At 50.0% G+C, this 21998-nt stretch overlaps 1 protein-coding gene across 1 annotated transcript in view; it reads left to right on the forward strand.

Annotated features, from left to right (window-relative positions):
- The window catches only part of cacna1g (calcium channel, voltage-dependent, T type, alpha 1G subunit), a 121502-nt gene extending 101064 nt beyond the window's left edge, over positions 1-20438 (forward strand). Inside the window, 10 exon segments of the mRNA XM_080021235.1 lie at positions 146-255; positions 2028-2161; positions 4310-4380; positions 6547-6625; positions 6919-7043; positions 7351-7830; positions 8620-8769; positions 13652-13853; positions 14642-14823; positions 18428-20438. Coding sequence (XP_079877361.1) covers positions 146-255; positions 2028-2161; positions 4310-4380; positions 6547-6625; positions 6919-7043; positions 7351-7830; positions 8620-8769; positions 13652-13853; positions 14642-14823; positions 18428-19426 — 2532 coding nt within the window. The 3' untranslated portion in view covers positions 19427-20438.
- Positions 20439-21998: the final 1560 nt, after the last annotated feature.

Below are 21998 nucleotides of genomic sequence, written 5' to 3' on the forward strand. Positions count from 1 at the left end.
CCCACCGCTGGCTTGTATTAAATGTTCTTTTTTGTGTTTTTTTTTTTTGTTTTTTTTAATACGAAGCCCGTTACAGCCGATTAATGAGAGATATTATTCTTTCCAATGTCACCTCTCCACCTCCGCCGCTCCCCACGTCCCCCAGGAGCTGGACGAGGCGCTGAAGATATGCAACTACATCTTCACGCTCATCTTCGTCATGGAGTCGGTCTTCAAGCTGGTGGCCTTCGGCTTCAGGCGGTTCTTCAAGGACAGGTGGGTGGTGCGGCTCATGGGGGCTCGGGGGGTTCGCGGCCCTGGGTTTTTTTTGGCTTTTTAACCCGTCTTTACGTCATCTCCACCTCCACAGGTACGGCAGAAAACCCCAAATCCAAACTCGGCTCCAGAGTTTACCTCACGGTTGAAGGTTTTTCTGCGTGATATTTTCATAGACCGGGGCACTATTTTTTCGACCATGATCTGGGCCCGGCGCCACGTGGAAAATGTGAGGCCGTTTTTGGGCAGGCTGCGCATACTTAAAGATGGTGTTCTGGTGGAGGGCGCTCAGCGAGGCCTCTGCGAATACAAACGGCCTCGTTAAACGCTCGTAAAACACACATGCACCCAGATGATATCATAGCTTTTAAATAATCTTTGGCTTCTCCCACCAGAAAGGCCCGTAATAATTTTTTTGCGCCGACACACGTGTGGATATACAATTAGACACACGTGCACGCCCGCCTGCGCACACACACACACACACACACTCACTCACACACACTGGTGTGCAGGAGGTGTGATTTTGGACCGCAGTTGACCACCGTGGGGCCCATGATGTCGATTCTGTGAGCTAGACTGGCCCATTATCCTCTTTGGATGTAGTCCAAAGCCTGATATTACCGCAGAACACAAACACACGCACACACACACACACACACACACACACACACACGCATACATGCAGCGTTCTGTAGACCAGCCAAGCCTACATCATCAATCTGGAAATCTCATTGAGCTTTGGGTTGATTTCGGCCGTCGGGTTGATTCATACATTCTTAGCGGTGAGTCGTCGGCGTAAAGGGATAAACTATCGGGCTTGTTTTGTGCCCACAGGGAGACGGAGAGAGAAAACGAGAGGGGGGAAGGAAAGCCGCCTATTTATCATTAACGTAGGAAATTGACAAACCCGATTAGTTAGACCAAGGGACAACAGACCCCCTGCCTAAGCACACGCACACACACACACGCACACACACGCACACACGCACACAAGCGCACACACGCATACACACATGCGCACGCACACCCATTATCTCCATTGCCCTGACAAAGCTTCTCACACACCAGTTTGGTTTCCAGACGTTTTGGTGCGTCCATATTTATGGCTCGGGGGGATGGGGGGGCGGGGACAAGTATGAGCTAAACACTTTGATTTGAGCTACAGTTACGTGGGAAAGAGACTCTGTACTGATTTCCTCCTTTCATCGATTTAGAAGGATTACACACGTCTGCCATTCATTCGCAATATTCTCATTTGTGTCGTTTGTGGTCTGAAGCTCGCTGGTGGAGTTTACCAAAGCGGAGAACCTCCGGTCAGACGCGCTAAATACGTCCACGGTTTGGATCTTGTCTTTGTATCGCCCTGTGAGACAGAGTGTTGAGCGTGTGAGTCGGAGGCATTCTACTCCGCTATAAAGTTCTAGTTTTCGCTTGAAGCAACCCGTCAAAAACAAACAAACAAAAAAATGGAAATTAGTTTCAAGCAGATTGAAAGCATTGGACATTCAGTCAAATCACAGTTACACTCTCAAATCACCAGTCTTCAAGTAGGATTTACACAGTGGGCTGGCGTTGTCGCATTTATCCATTCAGCTTCCTTTTACGCTTCTCCTTTGTTTCGGTGTGTGTGTGTGTGTGTGTGTGTGTGTGTGTGTGTGTGTGTGTGTGTGTGTGTGTGTGTGTGTGTGTGTGTGTGTGTGTGTGTGTGTGTGTGTGTGTGTGTGTGTGTGTGTGTGTGTGTGTGTGTGTGTGTGCACATGCTCATGAAGGTGGAACCAACTGGACCTGGCCATTGTGCTGCTGTCCATCATGGGCATCACGCTGGAGGAGATCGAGGTCAACGCTTCCCTTCCCATCAACCCCACCATCATCCGCATCATGAGGGTGCTCCGCATAGCGAGAGGTGTGTATACAGACACACACACACACACGCGCGCGCACACACACAGACACGCACACACACACACACACACACGCACACACACCTGAACAAAAGTTATTGACATCAAATCAGATCATATATAATTTATTCGCTATCTGCTATAGCTTGATGTCAACAAAGACAGTTGTGAGAAGTGTCCATGGCATGAATTGTTTATTGAAAGAGGTTTAAAAAAATAAAATGAAAAAATAAATGACGTACATGCGACTCCCCCGACCAGCATGGCATGTCTCAGCGTGATCATGGGAGGGTATGATGCCAGATGGTCGAAAGACACTGTAGAGAGGGGGGGGGGGGGCAAGAGAGGGGGAGAGAGAGAGAGCGAGAGGGGGAGAGAGAGAGAGCGAGAGGGGGAGAGAGAGAGAGCGAGAGGGGGAGAGAGAGAGAGAAAGGGAGCAAGAGAGAGAGGGGGAGGAGAGAGAGAGAGAGAGAGAGAGAGAGAGAGAGAGAGAGAGGGAGGAAAGGTCCACAGGGGGTCGGAGGGGGAGAGCCACATTCCAAAAATGCAGCAAATTAAGAAAACCGGATTGAAGTAAAAAGTGGGGGCGGGACAGAATTTGCTGCTTTAAAGGAGCTTGAAGCAAAGTGAGTGAGGGGGGGGGGAGGGATTAGAAGAAGCGAACAGGGAGGGATGGGGGGGGCGGGGGGGGGGGGGGGGGGGGGGGTGATGAATAACCTGAGACCTGAAAATAGACGACGAGAGCATGGAGGGAAGTATGAGAGGAAGGACTGCCGAGACAAGAAATGTATATTTTAAAAGGGCTGAAGAGATGGAGGACGGGGATATTATGATGGAGGGATATATGAGTGTGTGTGTGTGTGTGTGTGTGTGTGTGTGTGTGCGTGCGTGCGTGCGTGCGTGCGTGCGTGCGTGCGTGCGTGCGTGCACGCATGAGCATTGCACCTTCACACCTCACTGCAGCTGAGGCCGATTGTGCGGGTAACAGTAAAGGAGTGAGAGACAGCTTTGAAAGAGGTAAAGAAGGTGGGGATTGAGGTCGGAAACAAAAAAGCGTCATGGAAACGGTGTTAAAAAAAAAAGATAAAAAATGCAGGGCGAAATGCGAAGCCTCAAAAAAGGGTGGGAGGATAGGCAGGATGGAAGCGGTACCTCAGTGAAAGACGACACGTCGAGAGTTTCGCTTAAGCTGGGATTGATGACATCATTCCCGTTGAGGAAGCCCATCCGAGGCTCAATGGACGAAGATGCATCACCTGGTGTCAGGAGCACGAACCCATGCAGCGGGCGAGTCGTCTTTCGCTCTGTATCCGATATCCGGGTGGGTTTACGTTTGGAAAAAACAAGAGCCAAAAGGTGTCTTCAATCTCCCGATGTCGGTCACCAGCCATGGTAACCGACACACTGGTGTGATCGGCCTTCTTTTGGGAGTCATTGGATCCCGACAGCTGCTCTGCATGGTCGTGTAATAGCCAAGAATTGCTGTGCGAGATAAAGAGAAACATCACATCCCTAATTCCAGATGGTAAGGCGTACAGTCCACACAAATTCAAGAGGGGTTTGATGAACACGAGGGCGCGGTGAACAACCTACAGTGCCACGGTCTCCCCAACCACCGGAGCATCACTGTGACCTTCACGGGATGTTCTCAAAAGTCCTTCATTAGGAGGTGTTTGGATCATTTTTTTATTTTTTATTTTTTTTGTCTGCGTACACGGCCCCGTCTCTTCCTCCACGATCTTTCAGCGGGGTCCCGTTAATTAAAAAAATCACACCTCCCCTCACTCCTTACCCCATGGCCGTATGAATGACCCTTGCCGAGCAGGACCCCAATCAGGGGAGCCTGACCTCAATCAGGCCCCCGTTCAGCGAGCGACCCGGGTTTTTTCCTGCAAAAAAAACAAGAGACAAATCCTTCCCCCGACGACTCGGCAGAACCTGGAAACCTTCGGCGCGGCGAGATCGGGAGAAAGTTTCCCCTGTTTTGCTTTCAGCGAGATCCGTTTCCTTTTTGGCTCGGCGGCGTGAGTCCCTCTGTGCCTTATGTAATATTGGAAGAATTTTAATATGCTTTGGCGTCGGTTTTTCTCTCGGTGTGTGTGTGTGTGTGTGTGTGTGCGTGTGTCTGTCATGTGTGTGTGTTTCCACAGTGCTGAAGCTCCTGAAGATGGCGGTGGGGATGAGGGCTTTGCTGGACACCGTTATGCAAGCGCTGCCTCAGGTACGCCGTCAGCTCACCCACCCACTTCCACTCTTTTCCCCCCCAGGGCAGAAAAAAAAATAGACCCTCACTTCACTTTTTCGAGACCCTGCTGGGTGCGGGGCGGGTTTGTGCTTTTTTGTCACCGTCGTGGGCGGGTTTTTCCAGGGGATTCTCTCTGATGGTAAGTTAAATGGCATGTTCGACACAGAAGGGCTGGATCACGGAGTTCAAAGGCTTCTTCCGCACACTCCCTGTCTCTGATGATGTCTCAGTGAATGAGAGAGAGAGCGAGAGAGAGAGAGAGAGAGAGAGAGAGAGAGAGAGAGAGAGGCAGGGGGGAAAGATGGATGAAGGGGCGCTTGAGGCCGATTCCTCCCCAGCTTGTCAGAAGAGGTGATCATAATTACAGTAATACATTCTATCATGGAGAAGGTTTGGCGGTGGGGTGGGGTGGGGTGGGGTGCGGGTGGTAGTTTAAGACCACAGTGACCACTTTGATAATCAGCAAAATCCGCACTAACACACACACACACATACTCACACACACACACACACACACACACACACACACACACACACACACACGTTTTGGTGTCATCTCCTCACTGGAGACCCGAGGCCCCTCGCTCTTCCTCCCTCTAACCCCCATTCAGGCTTAGCACTCATCTCCATCCTCCTCCTCCCCTTCACCCTCCCGTTACTTCTTCCTCCCCGTCCCCCGCTTGGCGCACTGTTATCTTAGTATTAAGAAGCGAAAACTGTGGAGCAGTGGGTTTGGGGTTCAAACCGTGGTCTCCTCTCTGCACTTCCTGATCAAAGTCTGCGGTTTGTTGAAAAATGGATTCTGCCTTGGCTTTCTCTCAGAGTTCAGGACCCTCTGTCTTTCGCTTTCAATTGGTCTATTTTTCTATTCAAAGGGCTTTATTTGCATGTGGGAAACATGCATTTACAAATGGAAAAGTAAACAGAAAACAAAAAAATATATATATTTTTTTAATTATAGAAAAAAGATCTGTTTGAAATAATGTCATATATAACAAGATGTAATATTTTTATATAAAAAAAAAATAAAAATATATATATATATATATATATATATATATATTATAGTGTAGTTAGCAGCAGATCCTTAAAGTCCTGTAAGTTGTGAGGTGGGGTCGTCATGGATCAGGCTTGTCGTTCCAGCACATCCCACTGATGCTCCATCGGACCCTAACCCCATCCACATGATGTAGAAGAAAACGTGATTCATCAGACCAGGCCACCATCTTCCATTCCTCCATAGTCCAGTTCTGACGCTCACGTGCCCATTATAGACACTTTTGGCGGTAGACAGAGGTCAGCATGGACACTCTGACCGCTCTGCAGCTACACAGCCCCATACGCAGCAAGCTGTGATGCACTGTGTGTTCTGACACCTTTCTATCATAGCAGCATTGACCTTTTCACCAATTTGTGCTGCAGAAGCTCTTCTGTGGGATCGGACCAGATCACGCGCATCAATGAACCTTGGGCGCCCATGACCCTGTCGCCGGTTCACCGCATACCCCTAACACCCCACAAGACCTGTCGTTTGGAGATGTTCAAAGTGGCTCAGATCCTTACGCTTGCCCATTTTTCTTGCTTCCAACACATCAACTTCAAGAACTGACTGTTCACTTGCTGCCTCGTACAGTATATCCCACCTGTTGACAGGTGCCATTGGAACGAGATGATCAATGCTATTCACTTGATCACAATACAGTCTCCAAGGGCTTCACAAACCCACATTTCACATAGAAATCCACAACGTCCCCTGGTCTGAACCCTCATCCGGGCAAGGAAAAACTCCCAGAAGACCCTTAGGGAAAAAGAAGGGAAGGGTCCACAGAAGGAGGAATCCCCCTTCCAGGACGACCAGGCTGCAATGGATGCCGAGTGGGCGACAATGACAGTGACAACGTGACAAATCCTGGGATATTGTACTTCTATACAATGTAATGTCAAAGCTAAACACTTCACCTGTCAGTGGCTTTAATGTCGTGGCTGATCGGTGTGTGCAGATAAGTGACGATAACCTAAAAAAAAACGAAACAATTTTGCAGTTAAAAATATATACGTATATACAGATATGTGAAGATAACCTTGAATAAAACTAGAACATTTTAAACATTGACATCGAAGATCTCTCTCTCTCCCTCTCAGGTGGGGAACCTGGGCCTCCTCTTCATGCTCCTCTTCTTCATCTTCGCGGCACTGGGGGTGGAGCTGTTCGGTGACCTGAGTAAGACACGCACACACACAAACACACACACACGCACACACACACACACACACACACACACACACACCATTACACCCCATGAGGGTTTTAATCTGGCGAGTCTTAACTGTTGCTTTGATTCCTTTTGTTAAAATACTGTATTGATCCCTCTTCCTGTGGCTTCAGGTTCCGTACAGAAATATGATTGTATTGCAGCGCTTAGGGATCCCTTGGCGAACCCTCTCTCTCTCACTCTCTCTCTCTCTCTCTCTCTCTCCATCCCTCCCTCCCTCTCTCTTTCTCCACCTCCACAGTATGTGACGACCTGCTCCACCCGTGCGAGGGGTTGGGTCGCTACGCCACCTTCAAAAACTTTGGCATGGCGTTCCTCCTGCTGTTCCGCGTTTCCACCGGGGACAACTGGAACGGAATCATGAAGGTGAAAACCCGTCGCTCCGAACGAGAACGAGAATATCCAGCCAAGAAAGTAGTTTTGGCTGGGAAAAGGGGGAAGGGAGTAGAGGGTAACAAAATCCACGACTATACGCCCGAAAAAGCCTTGCCCCCTCTCCCGGGAAAATCGAAAACGATTCTGACTGATGTGCCCGCCAGCCGCTGACAAATCCGGGGGGGGGGGGGGGGTCTCAGATTGAATCACGTTTGATTGAGTGGGGGTCTCTTGGGAAGCCCCTGCTTCAGATAGACCCCCGACCCCCTCATGACGCTCGCCCTGTACCTCCCCCCAGGACACGCTGAGGGACTGCGCCCAGGAAACGGGGACCTGCTACAACACGGTGGTCTCCCCCATCTACTTCGTCTCCTTCGTCCTGACGGCGCAGTTCGTCCTGGTCAACGTGGTCATCGCCGTCCTGATGAAGCACCTGGAGGAGAGCAACAAGGAGGCCAAGGAGGAGGCCGAGCTGGAGGCCGAGCTGGAGCTGGAGCTGCAGGCGGAGGGTGGAGGAGGCGGCGGCGGAGGAGGGGGCGGCGGCAGCGGTGGCCGCGGCAGCGGCGGCAGCGCGGGAGGGGGCGACGGCGGCTCCCGCTCCCCGCAGCTGAACCCCCTGTCCCCGGGCGGCAGCGCGGGCCGGGCCGGCTCGGGGGGCTTCCCCTGGGGCTCGGGCAGAGGGGCCGTGGACTCCTCCCCGCCGGCGGACATCACCAGGAGGGACTCGGTGCACATCGCCACGGACCCTTCTCCTCTGGGTCCGGAGCCGCCGCTAGAGGTGAGGGCCGGGGGTACGATCGGTTTTGAGTTTTGGGTTTGAGAGGTGTGTATCAGTGTGTGTATAGTTGTGTTGACGTGAATGTCCCATATACCACAGCGTGTCCACGCCTGAGTGTATGTGTGTGTGTGTGTATATGTGTGTGTGTTTGTTTGTCCGTCTGGACGCTCCCAGCAGAGGACGTGCCAGTCAGAGAGGTCACAGTGCCATGGGAAAGCCGGGCCACAGGGGCCCTTGTTGTTCACTTCTGCAGCTATTTCCGGACAGAACTTTTTCTTTTCACATTTTTTATTTTTTTTTGGGGGAAGGGGGCAAGGGAGGAATAGGAAATAGAGGTCTCGCTATCGTTAAGTCCCTCTCCCCGATATGTTATCGTCTCCCATCTTGCTCTCCCTCTCCAAAACATGTGTGCTTTAGCGCCAATCTTCCCTGCGCTTGTCCCCCGGGGAAACCCAACGCTGCGGTGTTCTACTGCCCCCTGGTGGAGCAGAGCGGTACCGCACGGTGAACGGAGACATTTTAGGCCCCCCCCCCCAAACTACGTCTCATTGTCTTTTTTGTGTCTTTTTATATCTGTGTCTGGTCTTCTCCTGAACTGCTCTATTCTTTTTTTTTCCCTCCTTCCTTCCTGATCGCCTCCTTTTTTTGTCATCCCGTCCCTCTGCATCTACCCCCATATCCCTGCCTTTACTTCTGTCCTTTATCCCCTGTCCCTCCCTGTCCACCTTTCTCTCTCCCGCTCTCTCCCCTTCCGCCTCCGTCTCTCCTGCACCACCCCCTGGTGTCCAGCGGAGGGCGATGTTAGACTCGGTCTCCCTGGTGATCCAGGGCTCGGTGGAGGGGGAGCTGAGCCTCATGGACAACCTGTCCGGCTTCATCTGCCACTACTACGCCCTGCCCCGCGCCCCGCGGCCCGGCCATCGCCGCGGCGACGACAAGGTCAATGCATAGCCGCAGCGCTCGCCGACACACGCCCCCGCATCACCTCAGTCGCCTCACTCACCCAGCGGCCCGCCCGCCCTCGTTCCAATCCACCCCCGCCACCGCCACCTCCAGCTCCATCCAAAAGAAACCTCCACCTCCTCCCTCATTGACCCGCGTCCTAATAATTCTATAAAAAAAAACGGACTTATGCTGATCTGCGTAGACTGAGGTTTGGCGACACCAAAAATGTCAACGTTTTTAGGAAATGCTTAGAACCGGACCAAGGGGGTTAGGAGAGGGCGTGGCTGGACTCTGCGCGTCATCGCCGGGTCTCATGACATTTCACTGCATATATGTATTGAACTTGAAAATGAGCGTGGATTGGCGGTCCCTGTGGATTGGACTGCCCTTCCTTCCTTCCATCCTTCCATCCCGCATTCATTTTTTTATTCGTGACATAGAGAGCCACCCAAAAAAAACACCAGGGTCCTCCCTGCACGCCTTGTGCCGATTTCAACCAATAGGCGGCAGCACTGAGCACTCTAACGCCGGTTTAATCACATTTTGATACATCGATTTTTATGACCAGGATTGAGATATTATAGATATCCATATATTTCATATTTTTCAGTTTACAGCTCAAAAAAAGCCCTAGCGTGCAGGAGCTCTTCAAAGACTAAGAATATGTGTACACAGGCCGGAGCAACTTATATTGGAACTATATTGGAGCTTGTACAGTAAGCTGCGCAGGTTTAGGCCGGTTTAGTTTATTTTCAAGTGTAGTCCATCCCAAAGTGTAAAAGCAGAACCGCTCCCATCCTGCGTCATGTGTGACGAGGCGGGACCCGCGGGCGCTCGGCGTTCTGTTCCTCGTGCGTTTTACAGCCCTCGCTGCTGTGATCATTTTTGACTTTTTCCTCTTTTATTTTCTTTTCTTTTCTTTTCTATTTATTTTTTTTTTTTATTTTTTTTTTATTTTTTGCGGCATTGGCACCGCTCCACCCTCCATGTTATTCTTTCTCCCTCATCAAGCCGAGCAGCGCCGCTTGACCACAGCGCGGTGCGTCACCCAAACGCCCCAGCCATGATCTCATCCCCCCGCTCGCGTCTCCTCTCGCTCGGACTCATTCAAGCCTGAGTCCAGCTTTCTGCTTGGTCTGGTTGAGCAACCTCAACAACATGGCTTTCCAATTTCACTGGCTGTGTGTGTGTGTGTGTGTGTGTGTGTGTGTGTGTGTGTGTGTGTGTGTGTGTGTGTGTGTGTGTGTGTGTGTGTGTGTGCGTGCGTTGGGTGTCTGTACCGCAAACATCAACCACGCGCAATTTTTGGGGATGCCAATAAATGCAGGGAATCAGCGCAAGCCAGCCCAAAGGAATTCTTGAGGCCGGCATAATACATATAACAAGGCCTTGGGCACACACACACACACACACACACACACACACACACACACACACACGCGCGCGCACACGCACACGCACACAAACAAGCCCCTCCACTGTAACGTCTCAATCAATAGGCTATGGATCAGTGAAGCGCTGAATAATGCATGCGGGCGCCTCTTTTCCTCATTTGGAGGCAAACCGCTCGGGCCAAATTCCATTTGCATCGCGCAGGAGCAGCCTCGCGTCGTGTGAAAGCTTTCCAACGGGACTGAGATGTTGTTATCGCGGGGGGGGGGGGGGGGGGGGTCTCGTTCCGTTAAGTTAGCAGGGAGACTTTTTCCGCGGGGGGGGGGGCGGGCGCGGGCGCTGCCATGCTGGACACGCGCACCGGGCGGCTCCCGCCGTGCACGTCGTCGGGGACCGAGGGATGGGCCTCTGAACCCTGGCCCCGTCTGACCCCGCGGGGTCCCTCCCATTCGGCGCCATCGACATTCGATACGTAGACGTGTCATTATTTTTGGGGGCGCTGTTGTTATTACAGCCCGCTTGGTCATAAAAACCCATTCGGGACGTACTTCATTTTATCACACGGCACTCCTCCTGTGTGTGTGTGTGTGTGTGTGTGTGTGTGTGTGTGTGTGCATGTGCGTGTGCGTGTGCGTGTGTGTGTGCGCGCTGCTGTGTGTCTTAGCATTGAAAGTAATATCATACAGATGAATAATTTTGGCACAAGCCGAGGTTCCTGGTTATGTTTTTATATTTGTTTGTTCTGCGTTCCATCTTTTTTATGTCTTTGTTTTTACCGGTAACTAATACATTTGTCTCTCTCTCTCTCTAAACCGCGTCACCGTCTGATTCTGATAATCTGCCTGTGTTTAATTTTAAGGAAATGTTACTGATTGTTTCATGACATTCTGTCAATAGTCAAGCTGTGTGTGTGTGTGTGTGTGTGTGTGTGTGTGTGTGTGTGTGTGTGTGTGTGTGTGTGTGTGTGTGTGTGTGTGTGTGTGTGTGTGTGTGTGTGTGTGTGTGTGTGTGTGCGCGTGTGCGTGCGTGCGTGCGTGCGTGCCAGGGCCCAAAATTGAGAATGTCCATTGCTGTTGGGTCCACTCGAACCAGAATCTGAATGGGATTTATTGGCCGTTACCTATAAAAGCTACTGCTAGTCAAATAACTTTTTTTTTAAGGTAAAATGTACGATAAGACAATACACTGTAGATGAGATTAAAGTTAAATTTTCTATCTTATCTTATCTTGATTAAACTCAAAGTAAAAATGTATAATTTAACAAAGTAATAAAAAAAACCATTTGAAACAATTCTAATAAATAAGTGCATTTATTCATTAAATTAAACATGAATTCATATGTTTATCAAATAACAACATGGATTTATGTAATTATTCATAAAAATCTTTTTCATGTATTCTACAAAACATTTGAAGTAAATACATGTATTTATTTATGTATTTTTTTTTATTAAATAAAACATCTCTATTCATTTATTTATCCATTTATTTAGTCCTTTGATGGTGCCAACAGCCTCATTTTAAACAACTGTTCGATTCTCATTTGGGTCCTCGGTGAAAACACACGTCCTCCGTCTGGTGTCTTTTATTTCTTTTTTTCTTTTCTTTTTTCAACGTGTATTTCGCTGTTTAACTACGATGCGTGTTCTTTTTTTTTGTTTGTTTTTTGGCTGCGTGCACGCGGCAGGTTTGCTCACCAGCCGTTGTCTCTTCCTGCCCCTAGATCCCTCTAGCGGAGATGGACGCTCTGTCTCTGGCCTCTGAGAAATCCTGGTCCCTAGCTCTGACCGACGACTCGGCCCCCGGCGATTCTAACCCCCTCTTTCTAACCAGTCTGGAATGCAACGTATTGACAGCCTCTCTCTCTCTCTCTCTCTCTCTCTCTCGCTCGCTCGCTCGCTCTCTCTCACTCTCTCGCTCTCTCCTCCATCTCTCTCTCTCTCTCTCTCAGTCTCCGCCCGCCTTCCTCTTGTTCTTTTCCTGTGCAGTATTGTAACTTTTTGTCACCGGGTCGGAGGGCGGGCGGGGCGGGGCGGTCCAGGCTTCCCAAAACCCACTTCCCTGCTCTTATCAGTGCTGTGTGATATGTCCAGTATATACTTGAGATGCCGTCAAAATAAATTCCGTATCAACCAATACGTCAATATGTGGCTGTGTTACGACATGAGGAGGGCAGCAAACTGCCGCTTTACCAACGGCACCAAGTGTGATTATCATTTTAATTATCGATGCTTTTACGATGGGAACTGATACAGTATTTAAAAACAAGGAAATGTGATTCGCAAGTCTTTCTTACACCTACTTTCTCTGCCAGCGTTCAACCCTTACTGTAATGTTTCCATTAACATTCATCTTGCAATAAAAGACATATCTCACAAAAAAAATGTACTCAAATAAAATATGAGTGAAATTGAAAAATATATATTTTGTGAAAAAAAAGCACAATACAAAACAATAAGATTATTATTATTAATTTGAATAATCTATAATTTTGTTGTGCTCATGCAATTCATTCGATGGCCACTAGAGGGGCTGCAGTCTGGACTTGATGTTTCCTGTCGGACTAAAATCAGTCAAGTCTCTTTTTTTCAATAACTTTACGCTTGTGAGGGGACTTCCTCAATGGAACCTCCGCCCGACACCCCCACCCGCCCCCTTTCTCTCTCTCTCTCCCTCTCTCTCTCTCTCTCCCTTCTAAAATTCCACCTTTCTAGCCCCGGTGTGTGTTTACGTTCCAGTCCAGTAGAGTAGTCCGCCACCCTCGTCCAGCCCAGCCCCACCCTCCTCTCTCTGTCCTCTTCCCTCCGTTCCTTCTCCCTTTGTGCTTTACATGGTCGTTTCTCTCTCTCCTCTGTGGTGTCTCTTATTATTGTCCGATGCCACTATAGTCCATGTGGTGTGTTGGTTTTTTGGGAGTAAACTGTGTGTGTGTGTGTGTGTGTGTGTGCGTGCGTGTGTGCGCGTGTGTGTGTGTGTGTGTGTGTGAGGTGGGTCCGCGGGGTGGGGGTGCGGGTGGGGTGTCCAGTGCGATCAGTTATCAGTAGACGTCATTGACCGGCGCTGACACAGCTTCACAGAGCAAACACTGAGGGGATATTAAACATCCACCACCAGAGTCCATCCAAGACACCCAACCTGCGCCCGCCCACCGGAGGGAGTAGAATTCAAACGAACTCCGGCCCGGTTCAGCTGTTATCTGGGATCTGTGCCGGCGCCGGGTCAGTCGACCCGCTGCCCCGTTCCCCCTTCCCCCCCCTACCTCCCCCAGTCTGTCGCTTGGTGTCACACTACAGACTACTGATACGACTGCCTCTGTCTCGTCTAGTGAGCCTGTGGTTTCTGGAGAGTGAGGAGTGCATGGACTAGAAAGAGCGTTGGAGTCAGGTGGTCCCAGCCTGACGCCCCTCTCTCTCTCTCTCTCTCTCTCTCTCTCTCTCCCTCTCTCTCACCCCCTCTCCCTCCCTCCGCCTCTCCCTCGCCGCAGACGGAGCAGCCGTATCCCGACGCGGCTGAGCTCCCCGAAGAAAACCTGCTGAGCGTCAGGAAGTGTGCGGTGGGGCGCGCGCACTCCCTGCCCAACGACAGCTACATGTTCCCGCCGCTGCAGGGCCCCTCCGGGTCCCCGGCAGCGCAGGCCCAGACCCAGGGGCCTTGGCACAAGGCGGGTAACTGCCGGGCCAAGTCAGGTACTGTAAATATTGATCAAGCCACGAGAAAAAGATTACCAATCAATTATAAGGTATCAGTTGTGTAATAATAGTGATTTAGTAAAGGATAAGCAGGGATTAAAAAATTGCTTACTCTTCCATTGTAATTTCAATGCAGTGCCACAGGGTGGCGCCACGAGCTAGTGTTAGGAAGAGCAGGCGGTGTGTTCCGAGGGATGTGAAACCAGGTGGAAAAGTGGTTATTACGAACAGATCAGCGGTCACTCAGAGATAACTGACCTCCGAAACGAGTCTTCCACAGTGCCTTGTTAGAAGCACGTTTTGTTCAAGCAAGTGGTGGTAGAGTGGTGATATGGCTGACTATAAGACAAATAAGGAAACGACATTTCAGGGTAATACTGAATGGAAATGTGCAGGGGGAGAAAGGTTCTTTGCCAAGCTGTGTAGCTGTGCACCTATGACAGGTGCGTGGGGAAAGAACTGGAAAAGTCTTGAAAATATTCAAACAAAGGAGAGAATCCTGCAGGCCGCTGAAACATGCGATTATGGTTTATATACCCTGCAATGCAAAAACTGAATTATAATGCACATAAAAATCACTAAAAGTAAAAAGTTATAGCAGTCATCATAATATTGAGTCAGAAGGACCTAGTCAATATCCATCCTCAATGACATTTAATAGAAAGTATATATAGTATATTGGATCGTTCTTGACTGTTATGCTGTATATATATTCATATTGATCATACATTGATGTGTTAATATGTATATCATTCTTGTGTGTGCGTGCTCGTGTGCGTGCCCAGGTTCCAGCAGCTCGGTGTGCTCCCAGCCGGAGGGGGAGTGCTCCCAGTGCTCCCAGCAGCTGGCGGTCCCCAGGGAGCTCTTCAGACCCATCAGCCCCCACAGCCGCTCCGACTCGGAGAGCATCCCGCGCCTCCCCCCGCCCCGACACTCACACACGCTCAGCCGCACGCTACGCAGACAGGTGACACACACACACACACACACACACACACATATTAATACACTTACTTCACCCTACGAAAGCAAAAAAGGGAATTAAAGGATAGGTTTGCTATATTTTTTTTTTTGAAACCAGGCCCTATTCAAATGTTGGTTTCCATCATCTATAACTGTTCATAACACAACCTCGCTGAACTACTTTACCGTTGAGAAACTTACCACTCTGCTGCAGGCCTCACTGTGATTACTGAAGACCAATGGGGCAAACGTCTAAGCCATAAAAAAAACGTCGAATCTCTTCCTTCGAAAAACGGGAAACTCACATTGTAGTCACACGTGTCTGATGCTGCATTCACATGGAACACGGTAGACAGGGGCTGCCAACCGGAAGTCATGTTAGTGGACGACAGCGTGACCGGCAGAGAACTATGGCATCGGTACGCGGCATTTGCCGTCAGAGTAAAAAATATTTTAACTTTTTGCCGTCCTCCGCGACCGAATTACAGCCGGCTGTGACGTAGGCGCTGGAGCCGACCCTACAGCGCTTTTCTGCTGCGGCTGTGGGAGTTTTGCGCTGCGGTGACGGACCTGGTTGATGCCGATATTTTCTAGAATATTGTACTTAAATGGCTTAAATAAAAACCCTGGATTGATATAAAAGTTGATTTCAATTTATACATTTTATGGAGGCTGTTTGGTGCTTGTAGGGAGGATGCAGACGGAGGATTTGGACGCGGTGGCGGCGCGTGGCACAGTTGGTCCGGTGATTTCTATTGCCAGTGGAAACCTGGTGATCAGCCATTGATCGCTCAGTTAAGTGATCATTGATCACTACCAGGAAACAGATCTCTGTAGATGTGCTTTCTCTCTAAGCCGCAAAACAATAACCATAAATATATCCATAATGTGAAATAATCCATTGTCACACCTGCTTGGAGGTGAATATGATGCTTTACAGCCGGCTTGTGTGAAGTGAACCAACTGTGATTGACAAAACGCTGTGGAGGGAATTTAACATAGATCTAATTTGCGATTATATATTAATAGTAATCTGCATTTTTATGGCTCCTCTACTCAAATTCTTATATATAATGACAGACACAAAATATTTTAGTTGAATATACTTGATATGAGTCTTTGTCCGTCACCATAGCAGCAACCGCTTGCCGTCTACCCTGTTCCATGTGAATGCAGCATTAGCTTTTACATTTTCAAGTAACAGCAACGTCAAATTTTATTTAAAACCAGTTTTTGCAATCGATGCAGTGCATGCCAGGGCGTAAAGTCGGCTACAGCGGCTTGCGGTGAGAAGCGACACAACTGCCTGTTTATAGTCTCCAATACCTTTAGATTATTATAATCCTGATACGATGCAGGTGCTGCAACCATTCCTGTAAAATGTCTGAAAACTGTCTAAACTGATCATACTGTGAGATTCTCATTTTTGAAAAAAGGAGATTTAACCCGTTTTTTTCACGTTTGCCCCATCTAACTCCATCGAAGCGCAGTGAGAACCTGCAGCAGAGTGGTAAGTATCTCACGAGCAAAGCAGTCAGCAAGTTTGTGCTATGAACAGTAGTAAATTACTGCAAACGTCATTTGAATCGGGCCTGGGTTGAAAAACGGCGAACCTATCCTTTTAATCATGTCGATGCACATTGCCGCCAGCTTTTGTTTCTGTATTTTGAAGACGAAGTCCAAAGTCACCGTTCTACAAGCTGTGAAACCTTTCTTCTTCTTCTTCTTCTTCTTCGTCTTCTTCTTCTTCTTCTTCTTGTGCCTTTCCTCCTTTTCTGTGTCACCAAATCCGTCCGTCTGTCTGTCTGTCTGTCTGTCTGCCCGTCTGTCCGTCTGTCCGTCCGTCCGTCCGTCTATCTGTCTGTCCGTCCCGCTCTGTCCCGTCCCCTCGCCGGCCTCAGCTCAGTTGGGTCCAGAAACCTCCGGACCCTGAGCTGATGCTCAAGCACAGATACTCCTGTTTCTGAAGGTCAAGGCCGCCGGCCTTTTTCAGAACCACGGGCTCCGTCCATCCTCAGACTCGTTAACAGACACTCAGCCAACGCACACACACACGTGCACACACACACACGCACACACACACGCACACACACACACACACACACACACACACACACACACACACACACACACACACACACACACCAAAGATACCAAACTTCCAACCCCCCCCATCACTCAATTAACCTCTCCAGTTGTGTGTCTGTTGACTGCTTACCATCAGCCATCAGCGTCATCCATCCCATCTGCAGCGTCCAGAGCAGGTCAGCTTTGGGCGGTGGAGCTACCAGAAGGGCATTCCGTTCAAGTGATTGTATCAGCGTCGGTCAATGCGGTCCTAAATTTGGCCGAGGACGCGAGAAATCACCCAGATACATGAATACAGTGCCCTTAACACATTGCAAGCTCATGCTCATCCAACTCAGGGGATCGCCGCAGAACAGAAAGTCTGTTCGACGTTTTTTTTTTTTTTTCCGGCTGTTTTATACAGAGCACAGTAAAGTCGTAGAGACCTTAGTCATTTTTAAAGTATAGAATAGTTGTAGACACGGAACACAGAATTGAACATGTCAGGGCAGTCTTAAAAAGCACTAATTTAAAAACACAGACACTTTACGTACTCTTCTGGATTTTCTTGCTCATGTAGTGAAGCGTTATTCTGTACTGCGGTACCAGGTCTGACCACTAGGTGGCCCTAGTCCTCTTTCCGTGCAGCTCGTGGCTCTGTGGACACCCGATCGGAACGCAGCGTTCCAACGGGTCGCGCGAGGCATGCGTTTCATCCCCCGGCGATCGACTAACGCAGTTTAATTTCCCTTTCCTTTGCCCGATTCCCACCGATGTGTTAAACCCAGCCGGCTGAGCTCACGCCGCCAGGGCATCGGAGTTACATTCAAACCGGTTGAATCAGCCATTATGCTTTCTAATCTTTCCTTCCCCAGCGGCATATATCTGGTACACTCTCTGTCCATTGCCCTCTCGGCCCCCTGTCACTCTTTAGGGGGGGGGGGGTAAGAAAAAGTTTAGAATATGAATCATGATTTTGTCCGTTGCTCAATAGTGTCTGGAAAGCAAATGATGTCAGAACCAAATCTGGGGTAACCAGGGCAACAGGGCAATGGACAAAAAGTCAGCGGTCTAGCTCAGAGTCCACTTTGTCGGCCGACGCTCCCTGAAAGTGCTTCCCTCCGTCCTACTGCCCTGAGGCGAGGGGGTGGAAATCAAAACACCCAGCAGCATCATGGGATCCAACCGTGGACCTTTGGGAATTGTGCAACCTAGTTCAACTTTTGACAACCTTTGGGGCGTAAACTCTCCGCCCTCCTATCGATTGATAGGGAAGGCCACAGGGAAGCAGGTCGGCCATCTTGTGAACTCTGACCCAAACTCCTATTGGTCATCCCCACCACACACCACTAACCAGTCTCCCGCTCCCATCTCCCCCCAACCCTATCCCGTCTCCTTTCTCCTCAATCCTCATTTCCTGTCTTCCTCTTCCTCCCCACTGCTCCTCATCATGTCCCCCCCCCCCCCCCCCGCCCTCCCCATTTCTTCCTCCCATCCCACGCTGCCTCCCCCCCTTGCCACTCCCCAACTCCCCCCGCCAGGTTGCCGTTTCTACTGACTCCCAGGAGGCGCTGTGCTCAGACGCAGGGGAGGGCGCCGAGGGGCTCCTGAGCGTGGCCTCCCTGGCCCCCCGTCCGTCCCTCTCTGCCTCCCCCGTCGCCCCCTCTCCCTCCCCCTCGCCCCCCTACCAGCAGCCCGCCCTGCGCCCGCACCCCGCCACGCCCGGCGCCGCCCCCAAGGCTCCGCGGCACGGCGACGGCGTGCACATCGCGCCGGGCCAGTCCCAGTGCCCCCTCCCCTCCACAATCCCTCCCCCGCCTCCCGCCAGGCTCCCCCGGCAGGAAGAGGTGGCGGAGGCGGACCGGGAGGTGTCCCTCATCACGCGGGCGGCGCTGGCGTACAGCGACGACCTCGCCGGGTCAGGGGGTCTGGGCTCGGACACGGACGGCGGGAGCGTCAACGAGGGCTACGGCGCGTTCCGGAGCCGCGGCTCCTGCGCGAGGCAGCTAAAGAGGTTCCACAGTGCCGACGCCCAGGGCCGCAGTGCCCTGCCCCCCCATCCGCGCCCGTCCTCCTGGCTGGACGACCCACGGCGCCACTCGGTGGAGGCCTTCTCCTCGGTGGAGTCCAGTCCGCAGCGCAGCACCGCCTCCACCTCCTCAGGCTTCGTGTCGCGGGCGGACAGCCTGCAGATGCCCGGCCAGACGCCCGTCCAGACCGCCCTGCCCTCGCCCCGCCGCAAGAAGAAGATGAGCCCGCCTTGCATCTCCGTGGACCCGCCCGACGGACCGGAGCCCGCCTCGGCCCTCGGCGGGCTCGGCGGCGTGGGGTTGGGGGGGCTGGGGATGCCCCCTCCACTGCCCAGCCGGGACACCTCCTGCCTGAGGAGGCGGGCCCCCTCCAGTGACTCCAAGGACTCCTTCGACCTGGGGGCCGCCGAGGGCCCCGGGCAGGACGGCGGGTCGCCCAACCCCAACACCAACCCCAAGCTATTGACTCTTCCCAGTTTCTCCTTCGAGAAGACAAGCTCCGAGCACTGAACACACCTACACACACACACACACACGCACACACGCACGCGCCCGCCCACGCCAGTAAACACGCACACAAGCGGCTGGGACGAACGACGACCCTTCCGCACGCCAAGCATCCACCCAAACACACACACATACACATGCGCTCACACACACACACACCCACACACTCAAACACACGATGCACTTGGTGTATCTGTGGTGGTGATAGTCCTAGTAATAATGCCGTAGAGAGTAATAACGACTTAAAAGCTACGCCACGCGGTTCCAAACATCCTTGGTTATACTTAAGGAGTACAGTACTGTAGTAGTGTGACCATCCTTCGTCTTTGTATTGTTACTGCCAAACCAACATGGACAACAACAAACTCTGGCCGCCAGCTCCTCATGGCTGCGGGGCCGACACCTTGACCTCTGGAGTGGTAACAGGACCAGGGATTTAAGGATAGCGCCCCCTACCTACCACCGCATTCCCCCGATCCCCCCCCGACCCCGTGCGTCCGACCACTGGAAGTGCCCGTGTTGCTGCACAGGGTGGACCTTGTCCCGGGCCGAAAAAAAACAAACCTGCCCGAGACGGTGGAGGTACAAAGCAATATGAACGTTTTAGAGACACTATTTTCTTAAATTATTGGGCCATAGTGTTTGTACAGGATGTAGAAGATGTTGTTTTTTTTGTTTTTGTTATTTTGTTTTTGTACTTCATAGAATTTTTATTTTCACGTCTTTTTGTGATTTTTTTTTTGGGGGGGGGGGGCTGTTTTTCAAATCTTTTTTTTTTTTTGTCATTCATGTTTCGTTTTCACCGTATGGTTGTTTCTCGCTTTCTTTGATTTACAGAGGAAAGTGAACGATTTTCAAAGTGCTGAGAACCATGTATTTGTAGGAGTATATATATATATACATATATATATATATGTGTATATATATATATATATATACATATATATATATATATGTATATATATATGTATATTTATATGTATAAACAGTCATTAAACAAAACTTGGATTTTTAAGCACAAGTAATAAGTTGTGGTGGTTTCCTTTAAAAAAAAAATGAAACGTAGGTTGCAGCCCACCTTCCACTTTCTCTCCTCGCAAAGGTTTTATTTTGCAGTTTAAAGTGCAAAAACAACCGCAAGTTGGACGTTTCAACTCCAAATGGTAAGTACCTCTCACAGGAATTATACAATTTTACATTGGTTTATGTACGTACGAAAATGTACATTTGTCATAATTTTCCCAAGTGCAACAGTGCACTGCTGCCCAACAGCAAGGTTCTGGGTGCAATTCCAGCCTGGGGCGCTGTTGGCACCGTGCCCCAGCAGGTTCTCTACCGATGAGGGTCCTTTCTGTGTGGAGTGTGCATGTTTTCCCATGCTCACATGGGGATTCCTCCATGTAACATCAGTCAGGACCCCCCCACACCACCAAAAACATGCACAACATCATCGCCTGAGCAGCAATGGACATACATAACTGCATGCTGGCTGCCCCACAGAGGAAGGATAAGCCAGGATGGGTCAAAGGCAGAGATCTCATTTCACTTACAAATAAAGATTCTTCTAATGTTTTGTTTAATAGATTTTTGTCACAGCTTGAAAAAAAGGATCAACTTGATGTTTAATTTTGTATTCAAAAAACACGCTAACCTACTTTTTTTTCTCCACTGTCATCGATTTCATTGAGATAAATAAGAGCAGAGTGGTGACCTTATTTATTATTATTATTATTATTATTATTAATAATAATAATAATAATAATAATAATAATTATAATAATAAATTATTATTTTTTATAAATTTTTTCCCACAATAATGAACTATAATAGACTATAATAAACACATATTCATGGATATTTACAAAAATACTGAGGTGGTGTTAAGGCATTGATTATGTGTGATAGAGCTTCCTAAGTTAATCAGCTCAGAATCCCAGTTCTTTACAGAGCAGTAAATATTTTACCGTTATTCGAATGCGCCTCACACTTTTCGTGAGTCAGAGGGGAAGTGTGAGGTCGGCCAGGTTGTGTGTTTGAAGCCCCTCCAGGTGCGATCTTTGTTGCTTTGCGGCAGAAATGAACCCCGACGCGCCCTCCGCCCCCGAGGGAACACGAGTAAACACAGTTTACACAACGGTTTCGGGTCAATCGTTCAGGGAGAGAAGGACGACGGGGGCCGCTTGGAGTGCGAGGTCACCGTGGGGAGCGGAACACAATGTTCTTTTGTCATTATGATGATCTGGCGGAAGCAGCGCTTTGACAATCTGAGGTCTTGACGACGGACGGCAGAATTCACAAAAAGGTATTTGGACTTTCAATTTCTGTCTTCTTTCAGCGGGTATTGCTTTTGGGCCAGTATGGACAATCAACAGGTTGTCTATAGGTTCTGTACGTCCCTGGTATATTGTGTGTGTGTGTGTGTCTGTGTGTGTGTGTGTGTGTGTGTGTGTGTGTGTGTGTGTGCGTGTGCGCGTGCCCTCTCTCACTCCGTCGCTCCAGCGATGGGCGCCGTCCGTCACCCGCATCCCCGACCCGCTCTCACGCTTCCTTCCGCTCAAATTCACGAAAAGGAATC

This window comes from Zeus faber (assembly GCF_960531495.2).
Source record: "Zeus faber genome assembly, chromosome: 20".
NCBI classification, from domain to species: Eukaryota; Metazoa; Chordata; class Actinopteri; order Zeiformes; family Zeidae; genus Zeus; species Zeus faber.